This window comes from Lepidochelys olivacea, assembly GCF_965140295.1.
Source record: "Lepidochelys olivacea isolate rLepOli2 genome assembly, chromosome: 6".
Lineage (NCBI taxonomy): Eukaryota > Metazoa > Chordata > Testudines > Cheloniidae > Lepidochelys > Lepidochelys olivacea.
Genome location: NC_140416.1, coordinates 114372109 through 114390673, shown reverse-complemented (window position 1 = coordinate 114390673; position 18565 = coordinate 114372109). Strand labels below are relative to the sequence as shown.

General features: G+C 41.3%; 1 protein-coding gene across 1 annotated transcript in view; it reads left to right on the top strand.

Moving 5' to 3' along the window:
• Positions 1-18565, top strand: part of SYNE2 (spectrin repeat containing nuclear envelope protein 2) — a 272335-nt gene that overhangs the window by 9910 nt on the left and 243860 nt on the right. Inside the window, exon 2 of the mRNA XM_084632047.1 lies at positions 14201-14329. Coding sequence (XP_084488173.1) covers positions 14251-14329 — 79 coding nt within the window. The 5' untranslated portion in view covers positions 14201-14250. The remainder of the gene's footprint in view (positions 1-14200; positions 14330-18565) is intronic.

Genomic DNA, 18565 nt, shown 5'->3' with positions numbered 1-18565 from the left:
AACTGTGACCCTGGATATGCATCCGTGGTGGCGTGTAAGGAGGACAACCTCTAAATCCTCTGTGTGGATCATCTGTACTGTGGATCTCACAGCATGAAGGGAGAGCAGCCTCTGTGGGTGAAGCTTTGTCTTCCCTTCTCCCCACAGGGTGTAGACAAACTCAGCTGAGTATGTATGGAGGGGCAAGTAAGCGGTGATAAAAAAAGGCACGTATAGATCACATCTCACCCCTACAGCAAAAGGGAACCAAGGACAGAGTTTTGATTCTCTCTGTCACACTTTGGTCCCTGGTCTGCTCTGGGGCAGCATAATACACACTGCCCCTGACATGGAGGTTGCAGTACCTCCACAGTCTAGCTGTAGTGGTTCGGGGCAGTTTCATCTGATTTGTGGAGTGGGGTAGGGTAAGAGCAAAATCAGCTCTCAGAAGTTCTAAAACCATGCTGAAAAGTCTATTTAAGCAAAGACTATTTAAGGCGGGGGGCCCTTGCAATTATTGTTATGGAAGTGTGGGAGGGACACATAAAAGAAGCTTTATGTGAGAAAAGGCCTTTTTCCTAAAGCACACTGGCTGTCAGAACAGGGACAGGAGGGTGACCAATAACAAAGTGGAAAGACAAAAAAGAGTAATGTACTTTCAGATGTGTCTAATCTTGTTGGCCTGAGCGTAACGTTACAGCAGACAGCCCAGCACGGAGCTGACTATGAAGTATGCTTTGTGAGAAAGGACACTGTGCACCTCCCAACTTCGTGGCTCACAAGAGCATGATGGAGGTCTGAGAAGAAATTACTTCCACCCACCCAGGGCACAGAGCAGCTAGCGTATATGGTACACCTTAAATGACAAGACTCAGTTTTTGAAGAACTTTATTTGTTCTTTGAATTCTGACCTGCCTTCAGAACTGCCTCGAGGCTAAGTCCAGAAAAGCGCGAGCTCAGAGCTAGGTATTATTGTCATTATAACTTCCCACCACAGCAGCATGCGCTGCTCATGGCTCCTTCAAGGGCCCACTCCAAGTGTCCCCATCTGGTTTCTAGAGGGGCAGCTCCCATGTTTCTCATTACATAATTTATATAGCTATTAACAAAAACAACAAATACAAACCATTCAAATACAACAATAAAATATTCAAACAACATTAGTCCTAGGTATAAACAATCTGAACCAATTTCTAAAATGATCTGTTCTGGGGTCCTCACATACACATTACTGTTTCTGCTATAGGTCAGCAATCCAACCGGTGTAACACAATCAAGCTATGACCATCTCCCTAATCATATATTGTTTATTATAAGTTGTATGGTAGTGCCTAAAAGGTGCAAACTGAGAACAGGGCCCCACTGTGCAAACACGTAGTGCCTGATTCAAATCCCATTGAATTCATTGTGAATCTTTCCACTGACTTTAACAGGCTTTGGATGAGATCCTAGTGTGAGACAATCCCTGTCCTGAAGATCTGACATTCTAAATGACAGAGGCAAAGGATAGGGAAGGTAAACAAAGGCAAAGTGACTTTTTCAAGGTCACGCAGCAGATTAGTGGTAGCGCCAGAAATAGCACTCACGTCTCCCGACTCCCAGGCCGGTGCCTCCAGCACTAGACAACACTGCTATCTACTATTGCCCTCGTGAATCAGGTGATGTCTATCAAAGTAATGCTTGCTGGAGGACAACCCTAATGTCCGAGCTTGTTTCCACTTCAGAAAAACCTCTGCTTTTAAATTATCTACACCAGTGATTCACTGTGTTTTCCCCTTCACTCTCCTCTAGCACAAAACACATTGCTAATACCTCAGGATGTATTATTGAGATAAGACTGCGCATTAAATAGATCCTGTTCAGTTCTAATTCCAGACAAATACAAGTGCATTCTCCCACCTCATTCTGGGGAAAGACAGAGAACTTGACAGAAGTAAATAGAAAGTAAAAAGGAGAAGGAAAATGCTGTCTGAGTCAAGATTTGATTCTAAAGTTTCTTTGTGCCCGAGGGTTCTGTGCTTATTCACCAAGAGGCAAAATGAATGATGAGTTGAAGTCAAGTCCTTAAATGAATGGATTAAATAAAAATGAACGAACTATTAAAGAACTGGAAGAAAGCCACTCTACAAAGCTAAGCACAAAAACTAGAAAGGATCAATCCTAGTTATTTTCAGACATTGCTTTTCACTTTAATCAACCTCTTGAGACAGAATTCACAGTGCCAAAGAAGTCAGCAGACTGGTAGGTTTTGGGGTGGCTGTTTTTTATTTTTTTAAAGAAATGTGTGCTAGGTCACTTGTACCATTTGTTACACAAATTCGAGTGAGGGTGTTAGTGGTGAAATACACCAGTCACAGGGGAAATTCTGTTTCCTGTAGGAAAAGACAAAACTAATAACCTCTGTGGTCCAGATGTAGTGGCGAACAGTGGGAAAAAGCAGCACAGCTGGCTCTATTTTGAAGTTGTGGGAAATCTGAATTTTCTTCCCAGAATACACACTGAAGAGCCCTTCTGAGTTGGAGAAACCAGTCACTTTTGCAGCACAGATGTCTGTGGTAAGTGCTGATCCATGCTGTTCCTTGAGGAGTGTGACGGGTCCGGCACCGCAGCACCGCTTTGTGGCAGGGGTGGATGGGGTGTCGGGGCCTCGCCACTCTTACTTTTCCATGCCTGTCCTATAAGGGCGTTCCAGTGTGGCCCAATGGCTGGTTTCCCTGTGCTCGCCCCTTACTCAGGATAGCGGGATTTAAGGGCTTGAGTCCATGTGTCACCCTGAGTATCGGGCAGTGTGGCCCGATGGCCAGGGTCCATATAAATCGCTCCCCATGTTGGAGCGGTGCGGCCTAGCGGCCAGAGTCTACACAATCCCCCTCGCAAGCGGGACGGTGCGGCCTAGCGGCTGGAGTCTAGATAACTCGCCCCACATGTCGGGGCAGTGTGGCCCAACAGCCAGAGTCCATATAACTCCCTCTCAGGCGGGGAAGTGTATCCCAATGGCGGGGGTGGGTGGGTAGGGGAAGCCGGGACCGGCCTCTCCACCGGGTCCCAACCCAGGGCTGTCCTAGTGGCGGGGTTTCTCCTTGTGCTTAGCTTGGCCGGGATCAGCCCGCAACACACGGAGCATCAGTGCAGCTGTAGTGCTGCCCGTCTCTAAAATGCCCCTGGGTCACTTCCTACCCTCAGCGTCGTCTTCTCCATCCGGGCGGGGGCTGTCCTCCGGTCCATCCCCTCCTGCCGGGACCTCCGTCTGGGAAGTCGGGTGCTTCCCGGCTTGGTTGGCCCCTGGATCCGGGAGCTTTGGCTGTCCCTCCTCAGGAGCTGGCGGTGTGCCTCCTTCTCCTCTGGTGGCCAACCCAGACTGAGCACCTTTGCAGGCTTTTATAACTATTCTCCAGTTGGAGCATGCCCAGCAGGGCTTCCGGGGTGGGGCTTCCTCCGCCAGGAAGGAAGGGTTAACCCCTGCGATACCAGTGCGGGGCCACTCTGCCACATCACAAGGAACAATTACATCTCTTTTCAGTGGTCTGTGTTGACTTTGAATATCTTCACAGAACTCACCTGTGGTCTGATGCTACCATTTCATATAGTTGTCAAAATTCATATCCCAAATATATGGGATTAGCTGACTCCCAATTCCCCAACTCTCGTCACTATGTTCCTCCTTTCAGATATTTCTCAGTAAAGCTAGTCTGCATGTATATTCAGTGGGAAAAAAATGCATGATTTCAAAGAAGTTTGGAGGCATATCCTATTAGTAAGGATTTGTGAGACAGTGTTCACATGCCAGATTACTGCACTGTCATGATAAATTGCTGCCAGAGCTTTGTTCTGCCCAGCTTTCCCAAAACGAATGAATTGGAAAACATGCAGAAATGTACATTATCATTTTGAAAATTCCCACACTGGAGTCTGTCTACGGTACCACTGTCAGTCATGGCCTTCTGAGACTTAGAATCATTCATTCAAACAATATCAGTGAAGAATGGAACAGTAGCTCCGTTTCTACAACACGCTTTTTGTACTGCTTGACTGAGCTTGTTGACAAATAACTTCATGCTTTATAACACTGGCACTTGAAAGTCTGCTTTGGTGAGGGAGACGCACAAGATCTGTAGACATTTGTCCTGTTTTGGCAACATCAGAAGAAATCCGACCTGGCTCTAAGAATAAAGCAACTTGCAGAGAGAAAGGATGGTCTTGTGATTAAGGCACTGACCTGAGACTTAGAAGATGTGGATTCAGTTTCAGGCTCAGCTGCAGACTTCCTGTGTATGATCTTGAGCAAGTCATTTAATCACTCCATGCTTCAGTGTTCCATCTGCAAAACGGGAACAATAATTGTCTTGTTGATATAGATTTTACTCCCTTCAGGATAGGACTGCCCCTAAGTCTTTGTGTGTATGTTGCTTAGTTCAGTGGGGCTCTGATCCCATTAGGGTGTCCAGGCCTTGCTGTAATACTAATTGTAGGTAGGGCTAGTAGCATTACCTGTACTTACGATTGTCCTGTTTTCAATTGCTTACAACTTTGCCTAATTGAAATTGTTGGGCAGAAATTTTCCATACCAGGTGACTCTCTCAAGTTGATTTTTTTTTTCCTGGAACATTTCAGCAAGAATGGTTCAGAGATCTTGCAGAATGAGATGGGCGGGGGGGGGGGGAAGAGGGGGAGAGAATATCTTGTTTTGCCCATGTTAAAAAAGTTCTGGTAACTATTTCATTGAGAAGTTCTTGCACCTCTGTGCTTTGGAGAAGGGATTTGAAATTTAGCTGGTGTCAGCCACATGCCTTTTCCATGAAAAGTCCAAATTTGGCCAAGTTATCAGCCTTTGAAAAATCTCCATTCGCACTTGTTCCATAGAGACTTTTGAGAGTTTGACAGCTAAATTTTCCAAGAAATCTGTCGGCACTGGGCATGCTTGAGCCCAAGGCTGCAATGGGCTGAGCAGGATATTTTCCCTGCTATTGCTGCTCCCAGCGGCAGCAGGAACAGGTACAGGAAATGGGAGGAGGGAGTTTCTCCTGTACTCTCAATGCAACCCCTGCTGGTGAATAGTGGGGACAAGAGTTGGACAGGGGAGAGCAGAGGAAGAGGGAGTAGATTGGGATAAGGAGCAAGGAGGGAAGATTGGGAGCTGGGGATGGGGGAGACAAGGACTGGATAGGCAAGAAGCCTAGGGGGAGACTGGGATGTGGAGCCTAGGGGAGGGAGACTGGGACTAGGATGAGTAGCCTGGTACGGGCTGGGCAAAGAGACTGAAAATAGAATGAGGAGCCCCAGGGGGTTGAGGCTGGGACTGCCTAAGCAAAGAGACTGGGATAAGTAAAGACTGGGAACAGGAGCAGACGGGGTCTGTGCCCACAAAAGAACACTCCCCTCCAGAACCTGGAAGTGAATCCAGAATTCCTGAGTCTCGGCAGTTCTCTGCTGGTTGCAAATACGTATGAAACCCACTGTCAATCAATGTGTCTCATTCCTCTCTAATGGCTGATCTGTATAGAGGATGACAATCTAATACTGCTATCAGTTACTCCATTAGCTCAAGTGGCAGAGATCTGTGTTGTGGATCTAAAGGTTCCAAACTTTCTGAAGACCAGTGTGATGGTCAGTATGGTTGCACGTGGTAGAATTTTGGTTTTTTTCAATTTGCTTTTTTAAAAACCTAGGAAATGATGTGCAAACACCTACATTAAAAGAACATTAAGGTTACAAAGTCAAACGCTCAAAAGTTAGGAAATATCAGAGTTAAGGCTTATAGCATGTGGTTATGTAATTAAAGACTGTATCAGAATACATATGCAGAAGGGGGGAAAATTAAGATTGCAGAGGCAACCTTAAATATGGCATTTCCTATCTTTCGAGTGCTTGTCTTTGTAACCTTATTGTTCTTTTAAGATAGTGTTTTGTGTATTATAATAACTTATCATAACAGTTCTAGTACAGTATAAAGTTCCTTTTCTGTAGGCAGTTGGGCTGACTAGTCATCTCTTAGTTATCTTAATATTGTTACCAAAAGTGGCTGGCTTGGCTTTTGTTGTACCAAAAAAGTTATTGTGTTGGCTTGAAACCATTCTGTGAATTAAAGTTTTAAAAAATTAAAAAGCAACAAATTCCTTGAAAGCAGAGACGGAGACATTGTTTTACTTTGTCTTAATCAGTTATCTAAACAAAAGTGCTTTGTTTCACATTGCTGAAGGACTTAGTGGAGAAAATCTACCTAGATAAGTTGTAGAAACACAGATTTTTCTCACATCATAAGCACTAAGGTCATCCTTGTCAAATGGACTCTCATTTTGCATGCAGATGTTTGGTCATGCAGATTATATGCCTGAAAGCGATGGTCTGTTTGCAAACAGTATGCCCACAGAACAGAAGCCTTTTGAAAATAAGGCCCTAACTTTCACTCTTGGTGTAATTCTCACCAGAAAGAATTGTATTCTAGTGAAGACTAAGTGATTTCTTACTCCTACGGGGTAATCCTTCCAGATCGGAGTTCATATATGTTGGTGGGATGGTGGGTGGAAGTTTACACTGCTGTAGCCTGAACTGGACACTGTCCATAAGGGATGAATCCAGGGCTGTCAATTTCGCACCTGTTACTACAGTTAAAGTTTAATTTTCCCATCAAGTTTCAGGAAGTTTGGTTTGAGTTTTACTTTCCCAATCTCTCTCTCCTGTGATTGATCTCCTGCTCTCTGGCTAATACTGAACAGCAAATATTACCAAAGAGAGTTTTTTCCTAAGAACTGCTTGCAGTGTGATGCCTCTTTTCTGTTCTAAATAGCAATCTAAACAATCCTTGATCTCTGTCAAGGCAGATAGGCCTAACATGAGCCCTCTCAGCTCTGTTTTGGGCTGTGAGTGAGCATGACATTGTGCATCCCTTTCCTTCCCTGTCACCCTTGATTGCTTTGTCTGCTCTGTTCTTAGGAGACAACAGTGTGCTGCAATTTACAGGAATCTTGCTCTCTACAAGAACAGACCCAGGGTCCCAGAGACAATCACAGGATCTGGTTTATGAATCCACACCAGTCTCTCCAGCATCACCTCACACTGCTTGTTTCTTTTGATTTTGCTAACAGGTTACTGACATTCAGAAAGATCTTTCTTTCCAAAAACAGATCTGTGATCTCAGAGAAACCCACTGCCCTGGTTAGTATTGGTTCACACCAGGAGAATAATCTGCATTTTAACCTTTAGACTGCTTCCTTTATCGTAAAAAAAACAGGAAGGAAAAATCTGTACCATTTTCAAGGCAACCTTGATTGTGTGCCTGATTCTCATTGACATTTATGCCCTTTTACAGCACTCTGACAATGTACAGTGGAAGTAATTATCATTTTCTTCCACTTTAAATGCCCTTTACACCATCAGTGGTATCAAATGGCCTTGTGTAAATGAGACTCAGGCCCTGGGTCTCTGTTAAGACAATAAACAAGCAATTTGAATGGTAATCCCAAAGGCAGAATAGAAATGTTTCTAAATAAAAGAGCAATTTATTGAAATAAGCTCGATCAAAATAGGCTACATTTTCCTGTTTATCTTGGTTTGTCAAGCTGCCAAGTGAGAGTTAATGTCACCATAACGGTCCTAGAATCCTCCTCCCTCTTCCCTTCTGAATGTTGACAAATGAGGCAGGTTTTCGACACTGCGGAGAAGGGTATAAAGAGTTGCTCATGTGGCTGTACATCAAGGACACTTCTGTTGTTTTGGTGGGAACATGATATAAGGAGTCAGCTGAAATCAGATTTCCTAGAGCGTCCCACTTTTCTCAGCTGACCAATACTGATTTTATGTCCATCCATGTTTTTTACTTTTTTTTAATGATGTAACTATTCCCCTCAGCCCTTTACGAATGTTTTATTTAATGGGATGGCCTGCATTGTGGCTGCATTATGCCATGCAGTGGGAAGGCGTCACAGGCAGAGCAGCTATACAAGGGAGCCTTTGGACTTGCTGTGCACTGGAGAAAGTATCTCCATTTTGGCCTTGAATGTGCTGCTCTGGAGGGCAGCAGTGGGTCAGGCAAGGACATTTTTCATGTATCCAGAGGCTTCAGCACAATGCATAAGTGCAGTGTAGGCCCTGTAGCTGTGAATGGTAGTTTCCAGAGGTGAAATCCCAGCCAAAACTCCAACTGACTTCAGTGGGGCCAGGATTTTGCTTCAGTTCCCTAGACTTCCTGCACTCTACTGCTCCCTCAAGGAGAGGGCCCTTAACCCACTGAGCCACCTCTCGGCATCAGTCTCTTTTTTGAGTTACTGCATAGACCGTTACAGTCACTCTGACCATTTTGTGTTCTTTACTAATAAGAAGAGATAACTGAATGAGGGTAACTGCAGGTTAATTGAAAATTCAGGTTTATCAGACTACTATATAGGCTCCATTTCTGGATTTCTAGTTATGAGGAAATACATCTGAGGTAAACTCTAGCTCTAAAAATAGAACACAGCCAAATAGAACACACATTTCTCTGGGGGCCAAATTCTGGCCTTGGATGCATTCAGACTGATGTATTTAGGAGCTGTGTTCATGCATTTTTAGGGCAAAATTTGGTCTAGTGTATTGACCTCAAATAATTAAATTTCACAGTCTCTCTAAAAAATCATGACTGAAAGTCTCAACAGCTAGTGATAACCTGAACAATTACAATCATTTAAACAAGAGACACTATGTGCAGTCTTAAAGAAAATGGACCTATATTATGTGAAAGTTCAGCGTTTTTAATGAAAACGGCAACATGCTTTAAAAATGCAGCATTAGTGCAATTTAAAGTATGTAATTCTCCTGCTGAAATTGGTGATAATATGTTTAACAAAAAGGACTATCAGGAAAGATACTTTTTTTTTTTTTTAAAGTACACATTGTTGTCTGATAAATTTAATGAGAAGATCAGTTGTACTTTTTTAACAGGAAGCACTATTTGTATATAAACCAAAACAAAGAAGTAACATTTGTTGGCCTTAAAAACATAGCCTTTGTATAGCCTTATGTTTTGCTTGGACTCTTGCCAGGATTATAAACGGATTGGTGGGAACCTCTGGGAAAGAAAAAACGTACCATCGCTGGTTCTCGTAAATAAAGTAATCATAGAAGGGACAGTCTTATAACTCGTACTCCTGTTAGTAATCTTACCCATGCAGCTCACCTTCAATGGGACTGTTCTCATAAATAATTACTCATGTGAGTATGGGATACAGGATTAGATCTAGAGTTAGAGCCCAACTGATTCTCCACTGTGCCTGAGCAGAACTAGTTAGGATGGCTGAACTTTTCCATCTTCACTTCTCTGAGGGAAGAGGCAAAGTTGTCTCCGATGGTTCAGAGCTTCCCAACTCACATGTGGAGCACAGTTTAATGGAGAGCTTGATACACTGTCCTCTGCAGCAGGGACTTGTGTGGAGTAGGGACACAGTCATGACCATCCTCACTACCAATTTCAGGGTGGCTAGAGTCCTGATGGGAAGCAGTTACTTCTCTTGGGAAAACATGGGGACTGTGCTACTCAGAACTAACGTGCTTTTAATGGATTTAAATCTTACCTTTAACTTTCCTGGAAGAAGTTGAATTCTTGCTTATTGAATGATGAAAGTATGTGACATGTTTTATTTTTCATGGAAAATGAAGCCAGTCAAGGAGATAATGGGTCAGAGCATCAGCTGGAGTAAATCAGCGTAGCTCTGTTGACCTTAGTGGAACTAGCTGATTTGTACCAGCTGAGGAACTGGCTCAATATCATTTGGGGAAAGGGAGTTGTGTATTTACGATGAAGAAGTGTTCCAGCTGGGTGCTGTAGAACTGGAAAGGTTGTCAAGACAATATCTCCTCAGAAGCCCCTGGGTACATTCCAAGCATTTTTCCCTGGAAATGAACTACTTTTGCATTCAGTCTAGAGCAGGAGTCCACCCTGCTGAGGGTGTTTTGTTGCAAGGGTCTCAGAGAAGTGCATGTAAAAATACCTAACCCCCTGATGATTTTTCATGTAAGTAAACCTATTGAAAAATGGTAAATATAATGTTGAGGCAGAAACCTGTAGGTCACATCTCAGCATGCTATAAATTACTTTAAAACAAAAGATGTATCAACCCATCAGAACTTGGATGAAAATGTAAATACCTATAGAACCTTAATTGTTGTGATGTCTGTGGGAATTCTCTCAGTCATATATAATGACATGGTCTTGAAAATTTCCCATTGAGAAATGAGCTCAAAACTCATTATAGGTATAGATACTACTGATTCTATTCTAATGTATTCCAAAAATAAAATATAAAAGATCTCTGTTAATTATTAGGCAGCAAATAGAACTCTACAATGAAAAAAAACACTAAAGACAAAAATCAGCTGTTTCTATCCATGACATCTGCTCCAACTGGACTCATGTTTAATAATAATCTGTTGCTAGGATCAGGCTTGAGTTTATATGTAGAGGCCTCTGCAGAGGGAAATACTTTCAGAATTCCTGGGTGTGTCATAAATAATCAGTGGCACTGAAGAGAAGAGGGAAAAAAAGAACAAGCAATATGAGGATCCACAGTAGGAATGACTAAAAAGAAAAGGAGTAATTGTAATTCCCATTGCAACATCAACATAATGTGTGCAGCCAAACTAGTTTATCAGCTGCCACGTATTAGTTGTATAGCAATGAGCACCCTAGAAATAGTTGCTTATAAATAAACAAGCAGAGAGTAAGAATATTACCCACAACTTTGCAATATAATCGTCTGTGTATGAGTTCTAATCTAATTAGAACTTGTCTAGATGGGGAAATTTACTGGCAATGTAATTATACTGGTATAGTTATGCTAGTAAATTTCCCTGTGTAGATAAGACCTAAGTTTTTAGGAGCTGGGTCATTTACTTCCATTATCCCAATGATTTTAAATCCACATCAGTCCCAGATTTGGAAATCTGCATGTAGCATATGACAAGTGAAACATACCTACTGGGTATAGAAATATCAGGCTCAAACAATGCATCCAAATTATAACAGCAACAACAGAACGTTCTCAGGCTCACTTGAGGCAGGATTGTTTTCCAGTTATTTAATAACCATGGTGCTAATCCTGAGATCACAAACGTGCACATTTGGACCAAACGCAGTAGAAACCCTGTGTGCTGGATGGTACCATGGTCACTTCCACATGGGAAGAACTCTGCTGTGGATCTTGACCCTGCAAGGTGCGGGGAAAGGGGCATATTGGGGGCATGGATCCACAAAGGAGAGAACCAATACAGCTGTGGCTCAGAGGGCTTTGTCATCCACTCTACACCCATACCCAGCAGGTTGTAGCTTGGCTGCATGGGTTTGTGGCCCTTATTTCACTTTTGGCTATCTCTGAGCTCCACTGTGTGAGCTCAGGATTTTTAGGATTGGGTCCCATAGGAAGACTCAGTCGAAGTGCACAATGTTACACAGGTAACCTGTGTAATTACTGCAAACACACATTATTAAACTGATAAATTAATTTGTAATTATAACGCATAATTACACAGATTTTGCTGAGAATAGCATCATCTCCACTATAAATCATATGGATTCTACATTTGGTAACTTCTTTTTTTTTCATAAAATTAAATATCATGACTGTCTCTGGAGTAAATAAAAATATACTCACAAAATGCAGTGATACAAATTATACACTTAAAGCTCTGAAATCTCCACTGGTGAAGCCTCTAAATCTATCTCAGACTCTCCTTTCTTCAGAGTCTAGAATGTAGTCATAAAGGCTATTTAAGAAAGCACCGTTATCTGGTCATCTCTCTTGAAGTAAAGCATGTATGTAAGTCTCACTGGGGACATGGGAGTTAAAACAGTGTTGCTATCTCTCATGATTTTGAAGATAGTCCCATGATTTTTCTGAGTTTGACTCACGATTTTTTGAGCTCATGGGATTGGCAATACTTACAGAAGCTTAAATGCTTTCCTGAACTTTCAAGCAAGATGGAAAGGCAAAGGTAATTTCTTCAACTGAGGTTTCTATCCATACTGAAATGGCACACTGCCATTCAAAAGCTTTTAATTTTTTTTAAAACATAGTTTTTACATAATTACCCTTTAATACATTCTGTTATAAGGAACTGCTACACATAATTGTGTCAGATAGTTATCCAATAAAAGGATCAGTGTAAATGTAGAATAAAAAAGGAAATATTTAATAGGAACAGGAAAGCAATAGCAATCAATCTTATTAACCTAGTGTGTGCAGTAGATTTATTAAGGCTAGATATAATACAGTTACTCACACTGAATAGTATCTTACTTTGAGTGAAGTCCCACTGAAGTCAAAGGTACTATTTTTGGTGTCAGATGCTACTCCATGTGAGTAAGAAGGTTGCAATCTAGCCCTAAATTTATGAGGCAGATATTGCACTGGGTTTTCATTTTGGATATGTAATAAATCCAAGTACAGTATAGGTTGGTTAAAATTATTATGATTAATTTATGTGTACTATAGTAATACCTAGAGACACCACCTGAGATTAGAGAGCACATAGTAAGAGAGTTTTTTGCCCTCAAGAGTTTACAGTCTAAATAGACAAGAGAGATAAAGGGTGGAAGGGGAAACTGAGGCACAGAGTGTGACATGATGTGTGTCACAGCAGGTTAGTGGCACAGCTGGGAATAGAACCCAGGTCTACTTGCTCCCAGTCTAGGGCACTATCCGCTGCATTACACTTTCTCTTTAACATTTAAAATGTCTTGATTTTTATTGAGACTTCCATAAACACCTTTTGTCTTTTAAATACATTGGAAAAATAATCACCGTAGAACTTTAGGGCCAAATCCTACTCCGCATGTTCACAAGCGCATTGACTTCAATGTCATATGAGTCAGATGAACAGGTTTTGGCTTTTAGTGTAGTGTCACCTCATGAAATAGGCCCATGGAAGACAGGAAACATTGGTATTCAGTATATACGTATCCTCTCATTGTTTGGGGATTTCAACTGTTTCGTTTTTAGAAGTTTGGTGTTCACTCTTAAAGGAACACTGAAAACTAGGAGCAAGCTTTCTTCTTGATTGAACATTCTTTTAAGATTCTGTAGGCTGGGGTGCTGAAACAATTTGTGTAGTGGGGGTGCTGAGAGCCACTGAACCAAACTGTAAACCCTGTATATAACGGAAACCACTTCAAGCCAGGGGGTGCTGCAGCACCCCCTGCACCCATAGTTCCAGCACCTATATATGTAGGAAAGAAAGGCAGAATGTTTTTTCAGTGTTTCGCAGTCTTAAATGTTAGCCTTTTGTTCGAACCAAATAAACACAGAAAGGAGAGGTTAATTTTCAGCATCGTGATTAGGAGTTTAGATACACAAAACTAAATATTAATAAATAATAAGAATTGGGAATGCCACTCGTTATACTTGATGCTGAAAATGTACTGTTGTTTGTGAACAGAGTTTAAGAACAGACCTGTTTGACTTTATTTAATTTTTTAACTTTTTGATAAAAATATCAGTCTGTATTTGAGAGGCCAGTTTTTCTCCCACTGTCAGGTTAAACAATGTAGTTACTAGAGTCACATACATAACACTATGTTTTTTAAAAAGGATACTGTATATTGTTCTCTAAGATGGCATTAGAGATGGGGGAGGCATCCACAGAAGGGAAAAAACGAGCGCTAGAAAATAAAACTCCTTTGTGAGAAATAGACTTTGTGGGAGAAGGGGGTAGCTAAGATACAGATAGGAACAGCAAGAATGATTGTTCTGTTATGTCAACCATCACCTTTTTTGTTACACTTTAATTGTGTAGTCTTTGCAAGCTCAGCTGCTATTGTTTTCAGTCTGTTCTAACAATTATCAAGCAGGAAAGGAAGTCTGTAAAATATAAAGATTTAAAGAAAACCTTTTGGGTTAGTCTGTAACAAATGTACATGAGCCTTTGTCAACCTGATTTCCTACAAAAAGCCTACAGTGTTTTGAATCTTTCTAATTGCAGTGCTTTCCTTTTTATGACAAGACACATTTGAATCCATGATTTGAATTCTGGAGTTCAGCCAGCCATTAGAAATAACCTGAATAAAGCCAAAGGACAATAACTTTATGATTCAAAAAGTAGGCGTAGTCACTTTGTTCTACATAAGCTAAGGAAACACCTTAGCAGGAAAAAGAATAAAGCATATCTCCTATCAGACTATAGCATTTAAGAGCACCAGTTCTTAATGAAAACACAGAGGTGCTGATCTCCTAACTTTTCTTTTTCTTTCTCATTTCAGTTTGTCAGATGAAATAATGTGGGAATGATACAATCTTCAAGGAGTTTAATATGGCATGCAAGAAATCATCTCCATCAGCTGAGGAGCAATCTTCCACGGAAATAGATGATCTTCAGATTTCACTGCACGGTAAGTTACGCAAGTTTCATGTAACTTTTCATGACAGTTTTTGACAAATGTCTGTGGCTGTGAGTAAGTTGAGTGAAAATCTGAAATCCAATGAAACATAAAAATAGTATCAGATATAGTTAATTTATTTCTGTACTGTACACAGACTTCTGTAAATATCTCGCCAGAGGCTTTTCAAATGGAAAGTGAAACATAGTACTGAGCTTTTCTTCATGGTATTTACAGAGTCATTGCCTTTTTTGGAACAGATTTTCTCACAGTTTCTTATGTTTTCTGTAGCTGAACACATGTTACTGTAAACAATTGTCAAGGAAAATATTAAAGGGTTACACAATTCCTATAATTTATTATGTATCTCTGCAAATTAAAAAATACCTTTGCTTGCCTAATTTTTATGTGCTATTAGTGGAAAGCACTAAAGAGTCTTTGCTTTAGATAATACTTTAGTCTTGCTGCATTTTCTTCTTATTTCTTGTCTCCGTCCCCTGTGGATATATATTTCAGGGCCTCAATGAGCATAAAATCTCTCTGGCATCCCCACAAACTCATTAAAGACCAGATTCTGCCCCCCTCACTCACACTGAGTCACACACTACAAAGCAAGCAGTCCCCTTTATTTCATTGGGACTACTTGAGTCATAAGGTGCTGGTCAATCTGAGTAAGGGAGGCAGAATTGGGCTCTAAAAATGATAAAGCTAAAGGTTCCTTAACCATTTGTTGGAGTGTGCAGGACTGAGAAGAATTTCTTTCCCCCTAAACTTGTCTCCCTGGATAAATTTTGGAATGTGTTTTTGAAATAGCAGTACTTGTCTTGCACATTAATAGGGAGTTTTGTTTAAATGTTTATGGTATGCTATGTTTCCTTGCTTGGTTTCTTTGATAGCCAATCCTACAGTCTTTCTGCATGCAAAAACTGATCTTGATTTCAGGATCAAGTCCATTACAAAGCTGATTTTTCAGTTTTTTGTCTGCTGTAGGGGGAAACGGGCTGCATCACCGCCTGTAAAAGGATTTCACAATGGCTCAGTTATGGTGAAGTTACTCTTTGATTTATTTGAGGGAAAACATTGAAGACAGATGAATCTGGTGCAAAAAACGAATCTGCAAAGTGTCTTCTGTCATCCTGATCTGCACAAATGTTTCTTGAGCTATGAATTGTAATTAATTACTATTTACAATGATCTAAAGCTAAACTTCTTTCTAACTGATATCTTTTCCTTTTGCACTTGACTTCATTACAGTCAGAATACATCAACGGACTAAGAAGTGAGACCCTGGTAGAACCTTTGGGGCAGAATTACAGAACTGGAAATATATGCTTAGAAGCACTAAAGACATATTTCTTAAGATAGTAGACAGAAACCACTAGCCTTGAAATCAGTAGATCCTCAGTAACAGATGGCAAGTGGGAATAACAGGGAAATTCAAGAGCAAACACTAAAGCTAAGAGTTTTTCAGAAATAGAAGCCTAAAGTTAAGCTTGTAGAAGTAAGATTTTCAAAGTGTCTGGAGATTTTGTGTTTGTCAGTTTTTGGGTACTCAGCTTGAGACACCTTAGAGAGGGCTCATTTTCAGAGCGTGAGGGCTCAGTACTTTCTGAAAATCAGATCACTTATTTAGATGCTTAAATATGGACTTAGAAGTCTGTCATTAGGATGTTGTTTTTGAAAATCTTAATTCTTAACTGTGTGATTTATGTTCACTTTTGTATAATGCACAGGTTAAAAGAAACTAGTGTGTATCTTTTAGTTTTGGAAAAAGAAAAAAAAACTGAGCAGGCATGTAGTCTGGGTGACTAGCCTTGATAATACATTCAGAAGTCAGTACATTACTTTACCTGGAAGGCATCCAAGGACATCAAAACATTGATCTAATCTGGTTGCTATAGGGACAAAGTCAATAATTTTTTCAGTCAGTCTTGGTCTCAGCCAAGTAATAGTTCTAATAGTGTCAAAGGAATATTTAACCATTCTACTAATATATGTAAGGACCAAATTCTCAGTTTAGATTAGATGAGCAATTCATTTTAGATTGTAAACTTAATGGGGCAGCGACCATCTTTTTGTTCTGTGTTTTTACAGTGCTTCGTGTAATAGGGTTCTGGTCTGCGACTTGGACTTCTAGGTATTACCACAATACAAATACATAATAATCAGCTGGTATAAAATCAGTGTAGCTCCACTGAGTGATGGTTTTTATGTGTTTTATGAGAACTCTGTGATATACAACATGCAGAGCTACAAAAAGATTTTGAAATATTAAAATTACAGGTTGTCACACCCCATGGCCATCAAGATTATAATACGAACTTTTGTTTAAATTAATGTTAATATTAATTTGTTAAATTAATATCAGCATTCTGCATTCACTGCATTAGCTACTGAACTTTTAGAAAGGAAAACTGTTCAAGGTGTGGCAACTTCCCCTAAAATTGTCATACTTGACCACAGAAGAAAAGACATGGTAAAAGAAAACTATATGTAAAAGGAAGAAAGGTAACTTGGTTCATAGTGAGTCAGTCTTTGTAGTTAGATAGTTTAAGAAGATATAAATTAAGTTTAATAAAGCTTGAAAATGTTGGATCAGATTCTAGGTACAACACAGGAGGTGAGGAGAGTGGGAAGGATGGTGCAAAGGTGACCTTACACCCAGTATGGCCAGTCCCAAGCATTCACAAATCCTGCTCCAAAATCATGAGATTTTAAAAATCTCATAAATCATATTTTTGCTCTCTGTTTTTTGGTCTTTAGAGTGTCATGTTTTCAAGCTTTACTCCACAACCATGGGAGGGCTAAAAAGTTTTACTTATTTATTTATTTTTTAAATGAAAGCTGAGATTTGTATGTAATCACAAGACTCCAGCAGCTGGGGTTTTAAGACACCAACTCTTGAGAGACTCTTAGTAAAATCACAAGATTTGTCAATGCTGTACACCTCCAATATGCTCTACTGCTGCAGGGTCCGATGTGGCATGCAGCATACCTTAGAGCAGCCTCCGAGACTGCTCTAATGTGTGGTGGCTCTGCATAGCCACTTAAAGGGGATGCAGCCAAGTCTGGAACTGGACCCATTGTACTGACTGGGTATATGTTTACAATATTTATCATTCATGTAGGAAGTGTTTAATAAATGAGGGGCTGCTCCTGCCTGGGCAGAGTGTATTGGAGATCATGCCCAATACATGATGCATTAGTTAAAAGGATATTGCCTCTATTGTATTTATACACGGTGCCTAAATCAGACAGTCGCAAACTGTGGGGCCTGGCCTCCTGTGCAGTGTTTCGGTGGGACCTAAAACTCTTGCTTCACTTGTTTATTTACACTCTTATAACTAAAGATGGCTGCCTGGGATTTTGTGTTAGATTTCTGTGTTTCCTTCTTCCAGCTTCAGCTAAGGGTTCTCCCATGCACTCAGCACAGCTGCAAGGGCTGAGCAGATGTTCCTCTGCAGTGACTGCTCCTGGCTGCCAGGTGCCATTCCACTGACAGCAGGGGCTGTCTTTCCTCTGCTCTCCTCGCATCCTCCTTGCAGATGCCCAACCAGTGTGATACCAGTGAGGGAGGAGGCAGCAGCCAGTTGCCCCCGTGCTTTGTTGGCAGGGTGGTGCAAGGGGCAGTCTGCTGCCTAGCCCCCTCCCAGTAGATGTTCTGCTGGAGGCCTGGTCCCATGGAGGAACTTACAGGCTGCTCTCAGGTTTCAGTTTGGGTCACTTTTGTCCTCTCTAGACAAGCTGTGGGCATAGAAACCAGCTCCTCTCTCTTGCTGAGCTGTGCTGCGGCCTTTAGTTGCTCAATGCCCTTTAGTACCCAGGTATGCCACAAAAGGCCGATATACGATTATATGCAAATGTCTCTAGTACATGGGGAGGGGCGGCCTGGGCTCATTTCCTTTGATACAAGCAGGGCCCGATGGTAAAAGGTTTGGGAGCTACTGGGCGAAGCAGCTCTCATGTAATCCAGAAGTTACCTTGAAATGAGGAGAGGGTGTGAGGGCAGAGGTGTATGTGTGGTGGAGGTGAGCAGTAAGATATGGCAGCTGGGCTAGTATCTGGAGCTGATTAGAAGCTTTTCTCTATTTGCAGCAGGACATTTTATTCATTTCTTTGATGCAGGTTAGGATGGGTTGGTAAGTGTCCCAAAGGACACACCTGGTCCTTTCCCCAGCTCACCTTTTCCAATACTAATTCCTGTCAGGAAAGCCTGGATGCACAGGGGTGGTAGGTGTGAGCTCCCTG